At 39.3% G+C, this 19,718-nt stretch overlaps 2 protein-coding genes across 2 annotated transcripts; one reads left to right on the plus strand and one right to left on the minus strand.

Annotated features, from left to right (window-relative positions):
* The first annotated feature begins 2,923 nt into the window (after positions 1-2,923).
* On the plus strand, positions 2,924-6,520 carry ndufb4 (NADH:ubiquinone oxidoreductase subunit B4). Its single transcript, XM_004081011.5, has 4 exons — positions 2,924-3,042; positions 3,131-3,423; positions 5,094-5,237; positions 6,401-6,520. The coding sequence occupies exons 2-4, from the start codon at positions 3,247-3,249 to the stop codon at positions 6,461-6,463; spliced, it is 384 nt and encodes a 127-aa protein (XP_004081059.1). The 5' UTR covers positions 2,924-3,042; positions 3,131-3,246; the 3' UTR covers positions 6,464-6,520.
* Positions 6,521-6,793: 273 nt separating this feature from the next.
* On the minus strand, positions 6,794-15,213 carry hgd (homogentisate 1,2-dioxygenase). Its single transcript, XM_004081010.4, has 14 exons — positions 14,991-15,213; positions 13,783-13,854; positions 13,573-13,661; positions 13,386-13,491; positions 13,240-13,299; positions 13,080-13,171; positions 12,971-13,005; positions 12,798-12,877; positions 12,404-12,503; positions 9,445-9,569; positions 7,746-7,850; positions 7,542-7,668; positions 7,062-7,243; positions 6,794-6,989 (listed from the first exon to the last, which is right to left on the minus strand). Exons 1-14 carry the CDS (start codon positions 15,003-15,005, stop codon positions 6,846-6,848), a joined length of 1,332 nt encoding a protein of 443 aa, XP_004081058.1. The 5' UTR covers positions 15,006-15,213; the 3' UTR covers positions 6,794-6,845.
* Between the last annotated feature and the right edge of the window lie 4,505 nt (positions 15,214-19,718).

The raw sequence follows: 19,718 nt of genomic DNA on the forward strand, positions 1-19,718 counted from the left end.
AATGAAAAGTACAAACATTTATTCTTGACTAAAAAGGTTTTACAAAACCTTTGAACATTATGATTTCTAAAATATGAAACCAAAAACAAAGACTGTGCTAAAATAACACAAAAATGAAGAATATGAACAAAAAACTACATGAGACACAGAAACGAGAAGGAGTTTGCTTGGATGAGGGATGGTGGAGGAATATATGGAGTAGATAGAAGAAATTGCTTCCTTGTTTTTTTTGTATTCCAATTGTTCCAAATGAAGCAGGTCGGTACTGTTTTCATAAAATAATTTGTGAATTTGAAGTAGGACACATTCTTTTATCAAAGGTGGCAACTTCTTCAAGGATAGAAGCAGACTATGAAGAAAATGTTGGTCTTTGGAGCAGGGAGGAGATGGAGGACTGGATTGAAGCACTGCCAACAACGGCTTCCCGGCGTCTGCACACTCCTCTGTTACCATTTTTTCAAAAGGGGTATTATTCTAACAATATCTTTTCAAATTAGCCAAGTAATCATATAATGGAATGTCTACTTCACAATCTTTTCTTTTTTTGCAGTTGCATAACGATTCAGCTTCACTCTTTTCAAGCAAGTCTTTCAAGTACAAACTGCTTTAAAAGAAAACGGGCTTCAGATTTGGGACATGATTAAATCATGTGCACATGGAAATGATCCTTTTCATTTCTTCACAGCTAGCAGCTGCCTCTGACTCTGAACCACAGTCTAATCTCTGCTATCTGTCAGAGTTTGCACAATCAGTGCACCAAGAATAAGTGCCCATTAGTTAAATAACAAGGCATAAGGGTATTGTAGAAGAAAAAAAAATATGAGTGAACGGTATTAGCAATGCCAGGGAGTCCAGGACTGAAAAGAAAAGGACAAAACATTCATTGTTTTTACGTGGTTAAAGTTCAACTCAATAGTCAGTGAGGCTGCAAGCAGTCAGCCATGGCAGAAACATTTTAATATTTTATCTGACGGCTCAAACTCTTTTTAAACCTAAGAGTAGTCTCACGCAGAATTTCATTTCAAAGTCATAAATAGATGTTTCAAGACTGCGCTAGTGGCTCTCAGAGGTCCTCCAAGGACAATAAATCATTTGGTCTCATACTCTGTAGCTATTGTGGGCCCTTGGGTCACTCTGTGTGATGCAAACGATGTGAAAAAAAAGCAGAAATATTTTTTCTCAAAGTATTTAACAGGGTGTTAAATGAATAAAAACATCCAACATCCCAGAAAAAGCACCATATGTTTAGCTTTTAATTAACTGAAGCAAAATAATATGCTCATAAATTCATAATTTTACAAAAATATTTAGAAATCAGGCATAAACAAAAAGGCCCTTCCAGCAGATTCATCGCATCAACCTAATCCATCTGTTTTTCATTTTCACTTTGCACTGTTTTCCTAACCTAATCTCAGTCATAACCTAAGAAACAAGACGAATAGGACCAACATGCTTTTCTCTGAAATCTGAAGACCAGAAAAATCCTTTTTAATTTCTTTTCATTTTTTCAACAGCCTTTTTGAAGACCCACTCTGATCATCTTTTGGTCTATTGTAAAAGCATTTTCTCATTTCCCATTATGTAAAATTGTTCCCTTTTACAATAGGCTAAAAATAAAAACTGTTTTGTTTTCTATGACTATTCTGCAAAGCGGCAGGAGTTTATTGAAAATGTGTCTCTGTGTTGTCTACGGGAGTTTTGGCGCAGAGTAAGCCTTCCCTTATTTCCCATTATCCCTCTGTTTACACTCTCTCTGGCTAACAGCGCCTCACATCCCCAACCTAACAGTACCGGTGCAACAAAAATGGCGGGCAATAATTGAACTATCCAGCCGTACAATTTTGAGCCAGATGCCATCTTGGTCAAGGAAAACCAAGATGTATATGGATCAATTTGTCTGCAAGTCACTGAACGGAGCGGAGCAGGGAGCGTGAGGCTCCCGACTGCAGCACCCATGTCAGGGCTACAGGCTTTTTCCAAGTGTTTTTTTTTTTTTTTTTTTTCTTGCCCATCTGCCCCTGATTCCCAGCAATGTGAATAAAGAAATACTCAGAAATGCAAATTAAGCTTAATTTTCTTTAAATGTGTTCTCCGCCATGAGGAAAATGCCACAAGAACATGTTAAAAACACAAAAAAAAAACGATTTTCATTGAAGAGGATCTTTACCAGACATCCGTCAACGTGCAGGACAGTAACAACTGGTTGGACACTGCCCTCTAGTGGCTGCATGAGGTGAACGTCTATAGTGATGCAACAATTGACAAATTCATCTATAACTGGAACTCAAATTATGTTCATTTGCATGCACAAAAACATTCACTCTTATGCATTCATTCTTTTACAGTGATTTTATTCGTGATCCAGCCTGAATGCTTTAGAAAGAGGAGCATATAGAGGCCTAAATGTGGGCAGCTTTGCTGACTCCACTTCGTGGGTTTGTCTTGTTTGACTCCGCAGAGGAAGACCTTTGTTGGGCTACTTGTGGCTGCAAGATACTTTTGTCTTTCTCTGCAGTCACCCATAAGAGCTCCTTCCGAGCAGCCAGATGCTTTTCATTCATCCTCTGCTGCACTGTGGGTTGGAGTTTTTCACATTTCATCCGGAGTTTTCTGCACTCTTCACTGAGTATTTTGTTCTCTTGGATCAGGCGTTTCAGCCGCAGTCTTTCCACGTCTGCGGCTCTCTGGAGCCTCTCCAGGGCCCCAGCTGCTGCAGAGGCTGTCCGCCTGGACTCCTCCGTCTCCAACCGGGCGCTCTCCAGCTCGCTCTCCAGACGCTGGTTTTGGAAGTAAACGTCCGGAACTAGATCGACCCGATCTTCATCCACAAGCCGTTTCTGTATCATCTCATACCACTCCGTTTGAAAACAGTGAAGAGTGTCTGACATTCCTGCGTTGAAAAGAAAGTTTCGCACAAAATCGACCACAGGTGGTGATTTGGGCGTGTTGGAGGAGGTGACTGAAATGGCTCCAGCAGTGGCTCCTGAATGCCCCTGGACGGCGTTTACAGTCTCCTCCAGATCATCTTCCTCTTCTGTGAAGGTACACTCGTCATCAACAGAAACTTCACATTTTAAGTATTCTTCCGAGACTAAAATTTCCGGTTCCTTTTCGATGTTGTTGTCCGCAGCGCTCATTTTCCGCGATCTTGCTTGAGAACGCTTCACGTTGCCACGGTAACTGCTAACGAATCAACGCGAGATTTTTCGAGATCAGCCATCTGCAGTTTTTCCGTCACCAACAATCATGGCGGATTACAAAGCGGCGCCCTTGGCCTCTTTGCCAAAAACATTGGACCCAAACGAATATTTCAACTTGTCACCGGAGCACCGGCGCGCAGAGGAAGCCAGGGCTGCGGTTCGAGCGAACCTGAAGAGGCAGTATCAGGTGCAGCTGAACAACCCGCACCGGAAGGAGCTGGTTGTAAGTAAAGTCACCCTGAGGAGGGCCGAGGAACCCGTTAGCATGCTAACATTTTCAATTTAGTATAGAACAGGAAGAAAACATGCAAAAAAGTCTAGTTTTAAAAAATAAACTACTGTTATGGTTTGTATTTTAGCTTGTATTTTTGTGGCTGCCATGTATAAGTGTTGTGTCAATGCTATACTAATGTAACAACTGACACAGCTAGCTAGCAAGCTACAGTCTTTGATTCAGAAATTATAACATAATTATTTGCTTTATTAAGGTAAAACCTTTTAAGACGATTTTAAAGGTAGATGCAAGGATTGCATTTTATTATATCATTATATTATGGTCTGTGCTTGGTGTTATGTGCCAACTTTGAAAGAAACAGAACTTTAGTTTTGTTTTGTTTTTTGTTTTTTTTTGATTGTGTATTTTATATGATGGCGATTTTCCTTTTTGTAAATGGGCTTATTTGTCAAAACATCAAATCAATTCTTTTAAAATGTGACCATTATTTTTTGTTGATCTCTTTTCTGTTGCGTGAGTGAACAGTCAGAGAGTATCCGGTTTTTTAGATTTTCCAATTGTGTTCGCTATTTTTTTTATTTGCCGTCTTTTGTACTTTAAGGAGATTTAAAATTTAAAGTAGGGGCCGTCTTTTCGCACTGATTTAGGACACGAATTCACGCTTTTCATATTTTTGTTTTAAAAATAAGTTAAAGGAATGCTTGTCAAAACCAAAGATAGATCAAACTACCGGTAGTTTAGTTTTAAATTTCCACTCAATGATATTTTGATCTGTTGTAAAAGTGTTACTTGTTGGTTTTTTTTACTATGATTATTCTGTTTTATTTTAAATTTTAAAAAAAAACAGTCGTTTTCTAGGATATAGTTTCTGCAGAGCGGCAGTATTTCATTAAAAATATGCTTCAGAATTGTGGGCGTAATTGTTGGCGGAGTACGCCTGCGCTCATTTCCCATCCTCCCTTTGTTTACACTCTCTCTTGCTAGCCTACAGCCCCTCATACCAGCAACCCAGCATTATCGTTGCAACAAAAACGACGACTCATATCGGAGCTATCCAGCCGCACACTTTTGAAATAGATGCATCAGAATGGATTTCTTTACCACTTACTACTTAAACTGTCTTTGTTTTTTACCTGCACACATAATAGGAAATTACGACTACAATTACAATTGTTTTTGTGTATAATTTTTCTATGAATTTGCTGCAGATGCATAAATCCTGAGTTTGGACCAGACTGTTGTCACAGAATATAGAGAAGAATTTCTGACCTAATGTTCGAATAAATTCCAATAAGTTCAATACCTTTTTTTATTTTATTTTTTACATTGTCTTTCAGTTTGTAGTAATCTTTGATAAAGGGCTTGATGGCATTTGAGCAGTGATTTCTGTTCTGTATTGTGTTTTTTGTTGGTTTTCTTCACAAATGACAGTTTTAGCTGGGGTTTTTTCTTCACTTAAGCATCTCTTTTTGTAAGATTTACAAGATCTGCAGAGTTTTAAGAGTCCAAAATGTCAACAAATTAAATATGTTGAACATCTGTTGACTCAAAAGAACAGAAGTCATGTTTTTCTGGAGCCTGTTATTAATGTAAACTTTAGTTTCCAGGTCATTTTATGGGTCTGTGGTCTAAAATGTTGCATCCTTGTGTTTTGTCAGGACGACCCTGCCCTGACACGATGGGTGTATGCGCGAGCAAACCCCTACCCACACTTCAGAGCAACAAAGAAGACTTCGCTGATGGGAGCAATGTTTGGAGTTTTTCCTCTTTTTTTCTTCTACTACGTCTTCAAAACAGATAGGGTATGAACAACATGCATGGCAGCTATTTAGTTCTCTTGATGCATTATGTTGCTGTTAAAATGAGTTTAGCCCCACATGCAGCGTCAGTTTTATTTATATAGCTCAATATCACAAAATTGTTGTCTAAATGGGCTTCATACATACATAAAATCAGTTATAAGATTAGCTGATTGCTAAACTAAACAGACTAAGGTCAACTAGGCATCCCTGCCCTTACACAGCGTCATTTTTAATTAATTCAACTGTTGCCTTTTTTATTTCAATTTTTATTTTGGGAATCCTTAAAAGAATAGAAAAAGGTCTCAGCTAAAAAAACATGTAAATATTTTAAAGTTTTTCTATTATTAATTTTATAAAGATATAAAGATCTGCTATAATGAGGTTAGTACATTCAAAACAAAGGGAACTTCCTGAGATTTAAAGATGGTAACTTGAGCCCCATTTTTGCTCATTTAGATTTTCCTCTGTGGCCAAATCCCGTTAAAAGCAGAATCAAACACAAGTGAACAATGAGATGAAAATGAGCTGGAAATAAAACAAATCTGAAGTTCATTATTGTCACTCTACTTGTAACTTTTCCAAACATGACATGGTTGGGACATCCATCCTATTTCATTACTTTTATATTTACGTTGTGTTTTAATAACATCATTGCATCTTTGATGGCTTTTCGGCTTGTATGTCTCACTGACATTTTTAGAATATGTTTTTTTTTTTTGCCAACGGAAACTTCAGATCCAATTTCAAATAATCTGAAAGACTTGTCAAAAGTGGTTGGGACTCATTATTTTCTCTAAGGTGCAAAGTTTTTTATTATTTTTTTGACACAGATCCATTTACATTAAGGCTGAATTCTTCATTTGACATGCTGCCTACTTTCATTTACCTCCCTATTGTCATGGAGATTCACCTTCCAAATCACAGGCAATTGAAATTCGTGGGGGAATTTGCGGCAATTTTCACGCCGCTGGGCTATCATATTTGCCTTACTCCTTCTCTGCCGGGATGGGATGAAAAATGCTCCCATATCACAAAACGCTTGCTCGCCCGCAGGGCGTGCATTGGAAAAAAAAAGTCTTGAAGGTGAATAGGGTGAGGGTGATATGACTTTGTTGCTATGGAAACTGTACTAACCAATCATCTATTTGTCATTTGGTTTACAGGATAGAAAAGAGGAGCAGATAAAGGCTGGAACCCTCGTGCGCAAGTTCAATTTGACATCATGAGCTGATGTTTGTGTGTAATTACAAATAACTAAATAAAATTATATTGTCAACCATTTATGTAGGACTCTTTTTTTTAAGGGGGGGGGTGTCTAAAAATGCTGTGAGAAACCATAGCTATGAGCCCAGTTTGGTAAGTTTACAAAATGATGTAACTTTATTGATCCACAAGGGAAATCAGTTCAACCTAACAGAAATTGGGAAGAATCTTTTTATTAATTACTTTAATTGATTTCTTAAAGTATCTGTATTCTCAAAATAAAAGTGGAGAAAATGTAACTTTTTGGTGTAAATTAATCATATGTGAACAAATGACAATTATGACGCACAGAGTTGTTGGTAATTCAGATTTTTACTTCCTCCTAAATGTCTTCAAACTACCCCTTCATTGTTTGCTGGGCTTCCAGTTGGGGTTGAAGTGGCTGCGCAGACGTTCCCAGCACTGGTAGTAGGTCTTGTCCAGTCTCTGACATGTTTCAAGACCCCACTTAGTGACAGCCATGCTGAAGGACGACTCAAACATGAAAGCCTGGAGCATAAAAAGACGAGAAATAAACGTGGGTTGCATTAGATCTCCCCGTCTGTTGAGTTTTATTTTTACCATGGTTCCCTCAGCCACCCTCTCAGGTTTGAGCTCAGCCGTGCTGTTCTTCTGGAAGCAGTCAGCATCAGGGCCGTGTGGGGTCATGATGCTGTGGAGGCTGCCCCCTCCAGGCTGGAAACCCTCCTCTTTGGCTTCATAGTGGCCTTTGATCAGACCCATGAATTCGCTCATGCAGTTCCCTGAAATGACAAGCAGGGGGAGCTGCTACACAACTCTTATTCTGTGCAGCAGGACTTCCACGAGATGAGCTGAGAGTATTAAGATGGAAATGGACAAAAGATGGTGTTATAGTGTCTACAATGAAAGGAGTCGTGAAGCAGCGCTGGATACGGACGCCATCATGTTCAATTCATGATGGACTCAAACCGCCTCCTTTCCCTGACATTACCATTCATTTGAAATTCAGCCGTCTGAACAATATGGCTTTCAAAAATTCATGAAGCTTTCCCTGCATGAAGAGGAAGAGTGTGGTCTCACGGTGATAGTAAGGTGGACGGAAGGTGTGGTCAGCCACACCCCATCGTGGAGGGAAGATGACAAAATCAGCAATGGCCACCCCAGGTTTGGTGGACTTGGCAGTGAGCACAGTGAATATAGATGGATCCTAAAGGAACAGGAGATACACCTAAACATTAAAAGATATCCATTTTTTCAGTTTATTAAGAAAGTGTAACAAAATACCGCATGGTCGAAGGCCACACAGTTGATGGCCATGAAGTGCTTCAGGTTGTATTTGTACGGTGTGTAGTTGCCGTGCCAAGCAACCACATTGAATGGGGAGAAATCCTGCGTGCAAAACACAAAACAAATACAAGAAGTCTACCCAAGCAACAAACACAAAAGACTTTAAATTGAGCTTTTCACAGGGGAAAAGGAACAATGAATAATGTCTTTGTAATCTTAAATTCCCAGAGAGAGTACTTCTTGACATAAAGAGAGAAAAAAATGGTCATAATGAAAATTGTGAGAGGGTGTGCTTCTTTAAATCTTTCTTCTCTTTCATTCTCCCCTGTTCTTTGTGATTCAAGGCTCCAGGTATTATGGGGTAATTGGCTTCACAATCAAACTTTCCCAAACTTTGAGCATTTTGACGCTCGCAGCGGTGCACTTATGTGAGGGGGGGGGCCTGCACAGATACTCCTTTATCTTGATTGTTAAAACCACAGCAATTTTATATAGTTTCTCTGTTCTGATAATGTCACTGCGAAAAAACACATTCAACAGCAGCTCTGAAATCAATATAGTTCATTACAACTGGAGCTGCCTTCACGGTGACCTCGGCGCTCCTGCACACAAACTCACATACATTTCCACAAACACACGCAAACACAACTTACGTAGATTCAAACATGTAACCAATACGTACTAAAAAAAAAAACAGGCTTAACACTCTCTATTGTCAGCACTTGCCATACAATATGGCTCTCGGGAGACCCAGAGCAAGTCGTTTCTCTGAGACTTGTCTGCAATAACTACAGTACATTTGATTAAGGTGCAGGAAAAAATGAGCACTTGCACACACACATGCACACGGAACACAAACATATTGGCCCAGTCAAGCAAATAATAAGTTAATTTGAGCAATTTCAGCACTCTGCGGGAGAAAAAAACAGCAGGACCAGATAGGAGCAGCATCTTTCTTGAGATGAGGCCTCTGTCCCCCATCTTGCTTCCGTGCCCCTCACTTTCATGGTTTAAAGGAGGGCGTGCAGGAAAAAGATCATAAAGAAGACGATGAAATATCAGAAAAGAGGTTTGTTTTGCTTCAAAAAGAGACAGTATCATGCCTTGATGTACTTCTTACTATGAATAATAATAGTGTGGTTTGACATGGTTTCCACGGTTACCACCCCACCAACTCTCCCCACCCCGTATGGACCTCTCCTCCTGCCTCCTCTTCGTCTCAGTAAAAACACCTCCTGTCAGACATTATGCGTCGATCCAATTATGTGCCCCACAGGATATTTCAGGAGGGGGAGGATCATTCCCCCGAGTGAAATACGGTGAAATTAATGCTTAACTCGGAAAAGGTTTTTCAGACAAAGCAAAGCTTCACAGGAACTCCGTCTGCAGCTCCAGAATGCCTTAACTAATTGTGAGTGATTAAGACTCATAAGGGATTCGAGGTGGAAACCTGCTGAAAGGATAAAAGCGAACGCCTCGATATTAAATCATCAGGGATGGCAGTTCAGTCGGCAGGAGCAGCTAATGGATCACATGCTTCACTTGGACTGTTTCCTGTTAGTCCTGTGACAGTTCGATGGTGTTCGCTGGAGCATGCACAAACTCAAATAGGGTAATAAGGCAAGCGTGTGAGCCTCCCTTTAGACGGTGTGTGCGATTATTGGTGACACACAAAACTAAACGTGGCAAAAACCACCTGTTGGCAGGCAAACAGTTTTCCTTGGTACTTGTTGATGATTGTGTAGCCAGAAGGCACTGTGCGATCCTCAAACCATGCAACTGGACACAGGAAATCTCTGGGATTGGCCAGACCATTTGCTCCTGAAAACATGCACACAAGGGTACATTTCAGTAAAATACAACATTTCAAAATTTTCAAAAAATAGCCCAGGACACTGTCATTTTTGTAGACATTTCATCTTAGGACAAGAACAGAAAAACTGGACTGTTGCTCAGTGATCCAAAGCCCCTTTTTCATATCAAGAAACAATTTACATTTGGTTTGGAAATCAAGGTCCCAAATGGAGAAACGGCACTGGCACAAAATTGAGGTCACTTGAAGGTTAAATCTGCTGTTGTCAGTCCACTGGTCAGGGATGCCACCTAACAGAAACCTTTAGAGCACATCAAGCTTCCCTCTGTTGACCAGAGTTTGCCGATTTCATTTTCCAGCAGGACTTGTCATCTGCACACACCACCAGAAATGGTACCTTCTGATCAGGGACTGTGTCATTCCTGTATTTGACCAACCAGCAAACTCAGGTGACCAATCTAAGGAATATTGTGTAGATGTGAGTTGCTGGACTGAGCTGCAGCTCAATGTCAGAACAGTCTGGGTTTCAATTTCACATCAGACATCAAGTCGTGCTGTATAATAAATTGCTCGTCTGACCCTCCAGGTTATCATCAAATGTCTTATTTGTACATGTGTTTTATTAGTTCAATATTTCTATTGTAAAAAATTATTTAACAGTATTCTCAGTAATATCCTCACTTTCTGACGATGGTTTAATTGCCTATAATGACTTGCCTTTCTGTAAACATTTGTGAATACCTGTAGGAGACAACCACTTCCCTTTTGGGCAGCTTAATTGTTTTTTTGTATCATAAAAATGCCAAATGCCAAATTTAGTGTAGCACAAACGAAACATGGATCTATACTAACATAAATTCTGCTGTGATGACTGCAAATTTTAACACATTTGCATCAATGTTGCTGATTTTAGCTTGTGTTATTTTTGCAAGCTTAATGATCTTCCTTCACATAAAAGAACTGAAAAAATGTGAATAGTTCCAACAAGTTTCCACTCTGTCAGGCTCACAGAGAGCAGCGGGGTTTTTGGAACTTGTTTGTTTTTCTTTGAATGGTTAATTTAACTTCTATTTGTACATGGGAGCTTGAACTTTGTTCACTCACATTGTTTTTCAAAAGTGTTTCTGAGTTCCAGTGAACCGTTAAAGCCAAAGCTGTCTGAAGGCTTGGAGATGACAACCGTTCAACCCGTGAGTTCATCTTTTTTTTGTGTTCCATCAACAAATTGGGAAAAAATAGATATGGTCACCAGATCTGCTTTACACTAAAACTTGCATTTAAGGTCTCAAAGTGCATGTTTGCCATCTTCATTAATACTTTTGCTATATTTTTCCAAGAAGTTACATTTAACATTTGTGCAACGCTGCATCACAGTAAAGCTTTATGATCACCTGATGCGTTTACCCTGACAATTCGGATTTTTTCCTAAAACTAAACTATATTTTTTCAGATTAATTTATATATTTTTACATTCTTTCAGTAAAACTTGACTTTCTGTCTATTTTTTTTTATTTCTGTCTTGTATGGTCTAATGACCTCTCATGTGAAACCACCATCAGGTTTGTGTAAAAAAAAAACCTTCAACCACCCTTTTTTTTAAGTTGACCTTAAAATTAACATACAAATTAATTATATCCTCACTTTTTTATAGTATTTAAATGTAATCCCTCCAGGTTTTGCATATTCTTCTATTTTACTCACCAAAAACATTAATTAACTAATTGATTAATTTTGTTTTGGGTTTTATTTTTCTCAGAATGTTTTTCCATTTTTCCCTGTAGAACTTAGAGTTAGTTGGAAAAAATTCAGAATGCACTTATTTTTTAAAAGTGCTACATATAAACAAAGTGATTAAAAAATTTTTTATAGAATGGTAAATGGCATATATTTGTCCCTTGTGCTATCTTAGATGACCCCACCCTGACATTGACATGTTCTCCCTTCCATGACAAAGGTGGATAAAGGTGGAAAGATTTCATGTAATCCATGGACACCAGTGAAGATCACAAATCATTGAAGAAAAAAGGTTCAGCGCACTGTCTAGTGGGTCTAGATGACCCAACTCCCAATGTTAAAGTGCCTAGGATAGCACAAGGGTTACATAGCACTTTACTACCTTCTTAGAAGGCCCAAAGTGATCACAGTCACAGTGCCATTCACCCATGCACACACACACACACACACACACACACTGATGGTGGCTCTGCAGCTTAATACTGGTGCCAACTTAAAATCACCAGGAGCAGTGTGGGGTTCAGTGTTTTGCTCAAGGACACTTCAACACATGGGAAGACAATGCGGGAACCGGTTTTGCTATCTTCCGATCAGAGGTCGACCTCTTCTTATGCACCATGGTAATTACATAAATAAATATATATATGTGTCTATTCTGTTAACATACTGCTTTTTGACTGTCTTTTGTCTGTAGTTTTCCTAAGTGTACAAACTTTCCATATTATTATTTTTAATATTTATTGGGATTTGTTGGAGCAGTAAATATTTAAAGTAAATCTATTTTTCTCTCAACTCTACCAACTGTAAAAAAAAACAAAAAAAACTTGAGTCTATTTCAAAATAATCTGGTGCCACATAAGGCGGTTGAAAACTCTGAGCCAGTGTTTGAATTAGCTGAAGATTCACGCTGGGACGGGGGAAAGCACCACCGTTTGTCTGAGCATTATTGTTAGCATTGCTAGAAATCCCTCGCATTTTCAGGGATAAGTGTCACCAATTCAGGCGACAATAGCATGTTGCAGGAAACAGAGGCAAAGTGATCTATAAAATTGTTGGAATGAACGTTCATCTTTCTTCATCTGCACACAAGCATCAGACAAACACAAACCTATAGGTCCCAGGTCAGGGAGCTCGAAATGGGCTCCGTACACTTCTAGAATGTACCCTCTGGTTTCTCCAAACACATCCACGCTGAAGCGCATCCCTTGCTGCAAAGCAAAATGTGAAAAGTGGCAGTTAGAGAAAATTTAGAGCTGTTATGCAGCAAATGTGGACCGTATCAGCACTGAGGGGACTAATGGACTAATGTGTTTGGAAGAACACACATGCTGCAGTCGCAGTCCAGGTGGTCATGCTGTCTGCAGCTTGAAACCTTTTTCCACTAATATCTATTTTTAAGGTCACTTTCGAAAAGTACCAAACCACAACTTTGGAAATATGGTAACTAGATTGAGGGGGCCGACAGCATGGCAGCTTTTGGTGATGGAGATGGAAAAGCCCACCTGGATGACACAGATCTCGTTCGGCTCAACCATCATCTTCCCAAACTCAGTGGTGATCAAGATGTCACCCTGCTGTGGGACTGCAGAAACAAACAAAGGAGAAAAGGAAAATGTAAGGAGGAAGACGGACCGATGATGGAGATCACATCATTCAAAAGCGCCTTCCGTCTCACCGATCAACAAGTCTCCGTCCGAGTTATTAAAGCACCTGGAGCAAGAAAAGAGTTTTGGAACAAAGTTTGAGAGAGAAAAAAAACATTTACTGACTGAACACAAACTCACTTGTCAACCATGGAAGTGTTGCAGGTGAATACGTGGATCCCAATACCATTGCGAGATTTGGAATTTCCTGCACCACAGATGGTGTGAAGACCCTAAAAAATAAAAGTCTGTCAGGGTTGTGATCCGCTTTTATAGATGAAGATGAAGAACGAACACTTACAGCCACAAAATCCACCTTCTTTTCTGTGGACTTCAGGATGGTGAAGGGCAGCCATCGCAGCTGTCACAATAAAAACTTGCAATCAAATCCTGCTCAGTTACATTAAAAAAAATGTATATCATAGAAATTCAATACTATTGCTATACCTGATTTGGATCAGGCTCCACTTCATCCCAGTTCTCTGTTAGATCACCACATGGCATGGGTGTAAACGGCTTATGTTTGACAGATGGAAGGATTCGGTACAACCAGCTACAAACACAAAACCATCCAGCTATCCATAAAGTTCAAAAACCGTTTTGTTGATCTAGTTTTTTTTTCATGCAGAGATACCTCCTCTTATTGGTCGAACGTGGGCAGGTGAAGGCGGAGCCAGAAAGCTGCTCAGCATAAAGGCCATATGGACAGACCTGAGGATTGTTCTGTCACACAAAAAAGAAATGTTCATTTGATTTGAATTGGAATAAACAAATAAATGTTTTTAATCTGAATTTATTTTATACATCTAAAAAAAAAAAAGGAATAATTCAAATTTGGTGTTACCTGTCCTTCAGGTAAGGATCCAGGACACCGCGGATCTTCAGAGGAGAATTCATTCCCAAAACCACTCATGTACTGAAAGAGGTAAACAAACAAAAACATAAATCTATTGTGCAGCTTCATTGTGATGCAAAATCCACATGTTCATGCTGGTTATATAATTAAATTTGAATGCTTGTCATTAATTTGTCTTCCTGTTAATTGTTGTCATATTGATTCACATTAGACCGATGATCAAACCAACTGCAGTTATGCAAAATGTCCCAGTTGCACCCAATCAATTTCATTTATTGTTGTGCTCCAAAAACACACTCATTACAAAAATTCCCTCCACAGGGTCTTTGTGTTTATTTCAAATGGGAATTATGATACTGTGGTGTGCGTACATTTGGTCATCTGTGGATGAACACTGAGGGAACCAGACAGAACTTGCCGGATTAAAATGTTTCACTCATTTGAGCTAAAACAAGCTTCACTAAAGCTGCAGCTTTTTCATTTTTAGAATCATGATTAATTCAGCACTGGAACGGTTATCTGTAAAGAAAATGAAGCATCTAATGCAATGAAAACACTTTCTCAAGTTGTATAGTGTATAGGAAGAAATGCTTTTTTAATGGAGTTCAATGAAACCAGAAAGACTGAGCAATATTTAGCTCTTTTCTCTGGAACAGGGGCTTCCATGCAGCAGAGAAATATGCTGAGTCACTGTTACAATGCAACAAAACAGACAAATTATTTTTGTGCAAGTGCGGGAGATTTCATTCAGGGCTTTGTTGTTCTAAATGAAAGATTTAATTTATGCCGAGCAATTATCGTGACTCAAAGGAGCTAAAAATAAAGTTTAGTATATGATTATAAGTATATTTCATGAATGAATAATTAGTTTCATTAAAATAAGTGAGATTGTAAAATGAGGGGCCATCCAGATATGATTCGATGTTCTTCTGTTTGGATAAGTATTTTGCTTTAGTGTTTGAGTTTTCTGAGGCGTTTCTGACAACATCTGGGCAGCTGCTGAATGCTGCATTCTGATTGGCTGGAGGGAACGCCTCCCTTTGAAGAGCTGATTGTACAAAAACACATTTATTTTTGCAAATATTTCATTAACAGATGCAGCAGACCTTACTTTTTCCATGTTCCCTGAATTATTAAGACATGCATCAAAGGAAATAGAGGAAAAAAAGGTTTGTTTAAAGTTTAAGCTGCCTTACCTTCAGTCCAGCCATGTTGCTCTGTTTTAAAACTTTTCTGCAGTTTTTGAGCGTCTCAGTGGGTATAAATGAACTCTCAATCCTCACCGTCTTCGACACAAACCTTTTTCAGGACGTGCACATGCTGAAATGTGAGTGACTGTGGAAGAGGGCTGGATTTCTCCTCTTTCTCAATATGGATTCAATTAGACCTTGACTGGCTTGCTGATGCAACAGAGGGCGTCCAGCTGAGGGAAGGGGTGGATGTGTGCAAGCGAGACTCAGCTTCTGGTAGGAAAAAAAAACCAAATAGATTTATAAAAGGGACTCTAATGTTGAAATATGCAATTTTGCACACAGATATTTATAATACTCTGGTGCCAAAAAACCTCAGCCTTCTGATAGCTGCATTGTATGTTCATGACACATTTACATGATTGCAAATTAAATAATCTTAAATTTGTGAACAACGAAAGCAAAAAAATAAGTGTATCTATAGTGTTGTAAAATGAACTCAAAAGTTGCAGAAAAAAAGACTAAAAAGTGCAGTTTAATTCTCATGAAAATTTAAAATTCCTTTTTATGCTAGTAATTGCAATAAAAACTGTATTTTGTTGAATAAACACAGACAAAATATGCTGGCTACCCTGACTTCTTACCTGTACACTGTTAATAACCCTTGTGCTATCTTAGATGCCACCACCCTTACAATGTAATTCCTACCATGACAAAGGTGGATAAAGGTGGAAAGATTTCATGTAATGGACACCAGGGAGGTTTACAAATCATTGAAGAAAAAAGGTTCAGCGCACTGTCTAGTGGGTCTAGATGACCCAACTCCCAATGTTAAAGTGCCTAGGATAACACAAAGGTTAAAAAGTTAATAGACTGACAATTTGTATTCTTAATTTCTTGGGAGGCATTTCTTTTTAAGGGTAAGGGTGTTCAGTTATCTTTGTAAAAGTTTGGTTAGCTTTATGTGTAAACTACAGTAGTGGGTCAACTTTAATTGGGCAGTACGCCAATTTGTAGCATCAGGAAAATGAGTTGTGGGTCCTCTTGGGCTCCTCCACGTGTGATATGCCCAGAGTAAGGCGTCCAAACAAGATAACCGAGCCACCTCAACAAGACCTCCACCCCAAGCATCTCCAAGGAGATGAAGCTCCTTTCCCTCCCTCATGACCATAGGTGAGGGTGGGAACGTTGATTGGCCAGTTAATCGTGACCTTTTGATTTTGGTACAATCTCACGCTCCATCTTGCCCTCAATGCCTAAGATTCTCACATAAGCCCATTTAAATAATAATAATAATGGATTTATCTGCGCTTTTTCCAGACACTCAAAGCGCTTACAATGTGTCCTTTATGCATTCACTCCTCATTTATACTTCATACTGATGTGGATGGTCAGAGGGACCATCACAGGGACATTCATACACATTCACACACCAGTTGATCTGCACTAGAGGCAAGGAGGGTGAAATGTCTTGCCCAAGAACACAATGACAGTTGGCTGGGGGAGCGGGGATCGAACCACCAACCCTTCGATCACTGGATGACCTGCCACTGCCGCCTGGGCCAGGAGCTCTCTGCCTCTCTGCCTCTGACAGGCCTTCTTTTTCCAGTCAACTTGGAGGGGCTACTTGTCATTCCAGCCACTTCACACTTAACTGTAAACTGCCCCAGTCCTTAATGAAGGTTCTGGTTGGATTAATCCAACAGAACATCATCTGCAAAAAGCAAAGATGAAATCCTGTAATCTTCAAACAGGATTCCTTCTTGCCTTTGGCTAGTTTATTGACTGACGCTTCCGGTTGGGTGATGGACTAGTCCACTCCTGAATCCTCAACCTGTCCTGGCTCAGCAGAAGACATGTCACCAGGATTCAGGAGGTCCTCAAAATATTTCTTTAACGTCTCAGCAAAGTCCTCAGCTGAGGGAAACTATACTAACCACTTAGACTGTTAACAAAACGGACAAAGACCTGCTATGTATGTTTTGTAAACCAAACTTCTGCATTTCTTTTAGTGTAATTATTCTAATCTGACACTGACAAAGATTTAGATTTTTTTTAACTACACAAAACAAAAGAAAGATTTTCCATGGAAACCTTCAAGTATGGAGCAAACATAAAGTATCCTTATGTAGCATCATGGAGAGACATAAACAAAGTTAAGGAAAAAATAGTAACTAAAGTAAAATAAGTGTGTTCTGAAAACTATCCCCCATATTTGTATTGTTAATTGGAAGCAAACCCTTGAGCTCTGAATGTTGCAGTTCCTCAGATGACCACTAAATGCTGATGACAGTAGGAGCAGTTTTTGTTTTTGGCTTCATTGTTGATAAAGTTTACACCAAAAATAAACATGAGTGCATAACTGTGCATGTTGTTGGGGGCAAATCATTAACAACAACTTCTGAAAGGTCACATTACCTCATGCAAAGAGGATTCACTTCTGAAATGGGCGGTCAAATGAGGTGTATCTAATGACCTCAGCCTCAGACCTCCAGCATGGAAAAAGAATCCATTTTGCCTCTGTCGTTTCCGGCCTGCTTTCCCCCCGTTTGCCTATTTCTTTTCACTGTTTTGGGAGATGTTTGGGAAGGGTAAATGATGGCAATTCTCATAGGGAGGCGCAAATAAACTCGCAGCAGCAGAAGTAACTGTTCTCCGCCGAGGCGTGCAGTTAGACCCGGGCCTCCTGCTGGGAGCCAGTCAGGGTTCTGTGCCAAGACGAGAAAGCCCAATGGCAGGAAAATATCACATCCCCATCTCCGGAAATTGATCCTCTCCTTGTATGGAGACAGAAAATGAGCGATTTTAATTTCATCCCGTAGTCTGTTGATAGAATTCGAGAGTATCTTGGTCCAATCTGGATGGTGCCTGCGTCTTTTAAGTGAGCAGGGAATAGCTGGAGACTGCAGAGTGGATCTGTTGTTGCCTACTCACAGTTACATCTATGCATGCATAAGTGAGCCATAAATGCTTTGTTATTAGATGCCCGCTGAATTCAATAGCTTGATGGTAAATGAAATACTCACCTGGAACAGTATCTACCCCGTACGCATAAAGAAACCCTCTTTACCTCAAAAAGACCCACAATTACAGGCCTATTCTTTGGTGTAATTGCATCATTAAGTTTGATAATGGCAGGCAAGTGCTCACACTTACCCGTACAAATATGCAGACACTTTAACCCGATTCATTCATTAAATTAGTTTAAAACACAAAAACAAACAAAATAATTCCTTAAACCAGTTTATTAGAAGTTCAGAAAGAAAAATGTGTTGTTTTTACTGTGAGATTTCAAACTTTAAATGATCAAACTTTAATAGAAAAGAGCCAGAAATGTCAAAGACGATGAGAATATTACAGAATCAAATTGTGTCTGTTTCCATTAGTCTTAATATTACAAATAAATTCTTCATATGGCATCCATCCTTTCATTCAGAATCTGCTAAATCCCTTTTGGGGTCATGGGGTTGTTACAGCTACTGTAGGGTAAACTTCCTGAACAGGTTGCAGGGCCACACACTCACACCTAGAGCAATTTTAGGGACACCAATAAACCAATCTAGACATTAAAAGGTCATATACAGTACAGAACAAAAGCTTGGACACACCTTCTCATTCAAATGAATGGGAAGGTGTGTCCAAACTTTTGGTCTATACTGTATATGTAATTTAGTATATAACTCTTCATTGTTTGACCTTTTCTGAATAGACAGACAGCAAAGGTTGCTTCTGTTAGATTCTTTGTGAGGATTTTTCGATTATGCCTCAAGTTGCGCAAGGCATGAGAAGGGCCTTTTTTTTAAATAAATCCTGTTTTATTTGATATTTGCAATTTGTATCAACCTGATCGGAATGTTTCCTTTGAGCTTTGTTATTTTTAACCGTCAAATTAATTTCTGATTGTAGTATTTGGCGCTTTAGGTCATTGCTGATGTCTTTTTTTGACCCAAGGTCACACCTGGGTCGAAAACTGACAATTTGTTGCTTTAAAGAATCCCAACATTTGCTGGAAATGAGTAAGTTACGGTTGTGTGATGCTCATGGCTGTATTTGAGCCTCTCAGCTCATGTGGAATTGATGCAATAGTGACATTAAAAGATACATCCGTGTTGTGTTCATTTTTGCTTCCCGGGAGGATGTGACACATGTTTCTGGTCATCTAAAGTTGTATTTATCTACTCAAAGTTGGGATTTAAAGAAAATAGTTGCTTAAATTATCCTGATACCTCAAAAAAAAGGAGAATGAAAAATCTTTTTTGTGATTTTACAAAGGGTCTCTTTTTAAATTGATCACCTAAAACTTGTATAGCAGTTTTTTTTTATTTCAACTGTGTAAAATATATTTTAAAATATTTAAAATTTTTAATTTAGACAGATTATTTCTCACAATATTGACTGGTTTTACTTGTTTGTTGACATGAGCCCTCAGTCTGTCAAGTCAGAGGTTAAGATGATGTCCCTTTGGAGGGTTTTATACCTACTTACCTCCAGGGTGCACCCCACTTGTCATGTTGTTTGTCTTGTAGGGATTTAAAGATGGTTGCCCGTTTGGGGGTCCCTTATACAACATTTACTCCAGGGCTACCCAACCCTGATCCTCAGGATCGACCACACTGGCCTGTTTTCCAGCTTTTTCCTGCCCCGCTTGCTGCTGATTAGCTGACCCAAGTGTTCCCACATTCGGACTGACTGAAGTCACCTGATCCAGGTAATCAGCAACAAGCAGTGCAGGGA

The sequence above is a fragment of the Oryzias latipes genome, chromosome 20 (assembly GCF_053564925.1).
Source record: "Oryzias latipes strain Hd-rR chromosome 20, Olatipes_Hd-rR_3.1".
In the NCBI taxonomy this organism is placed as follows: Eukaryota; Metazoa; Chordata; class Actinopteri; order Beloniformes; family Adrianichthyidae; genus Oryzias; species Oryzias latipes.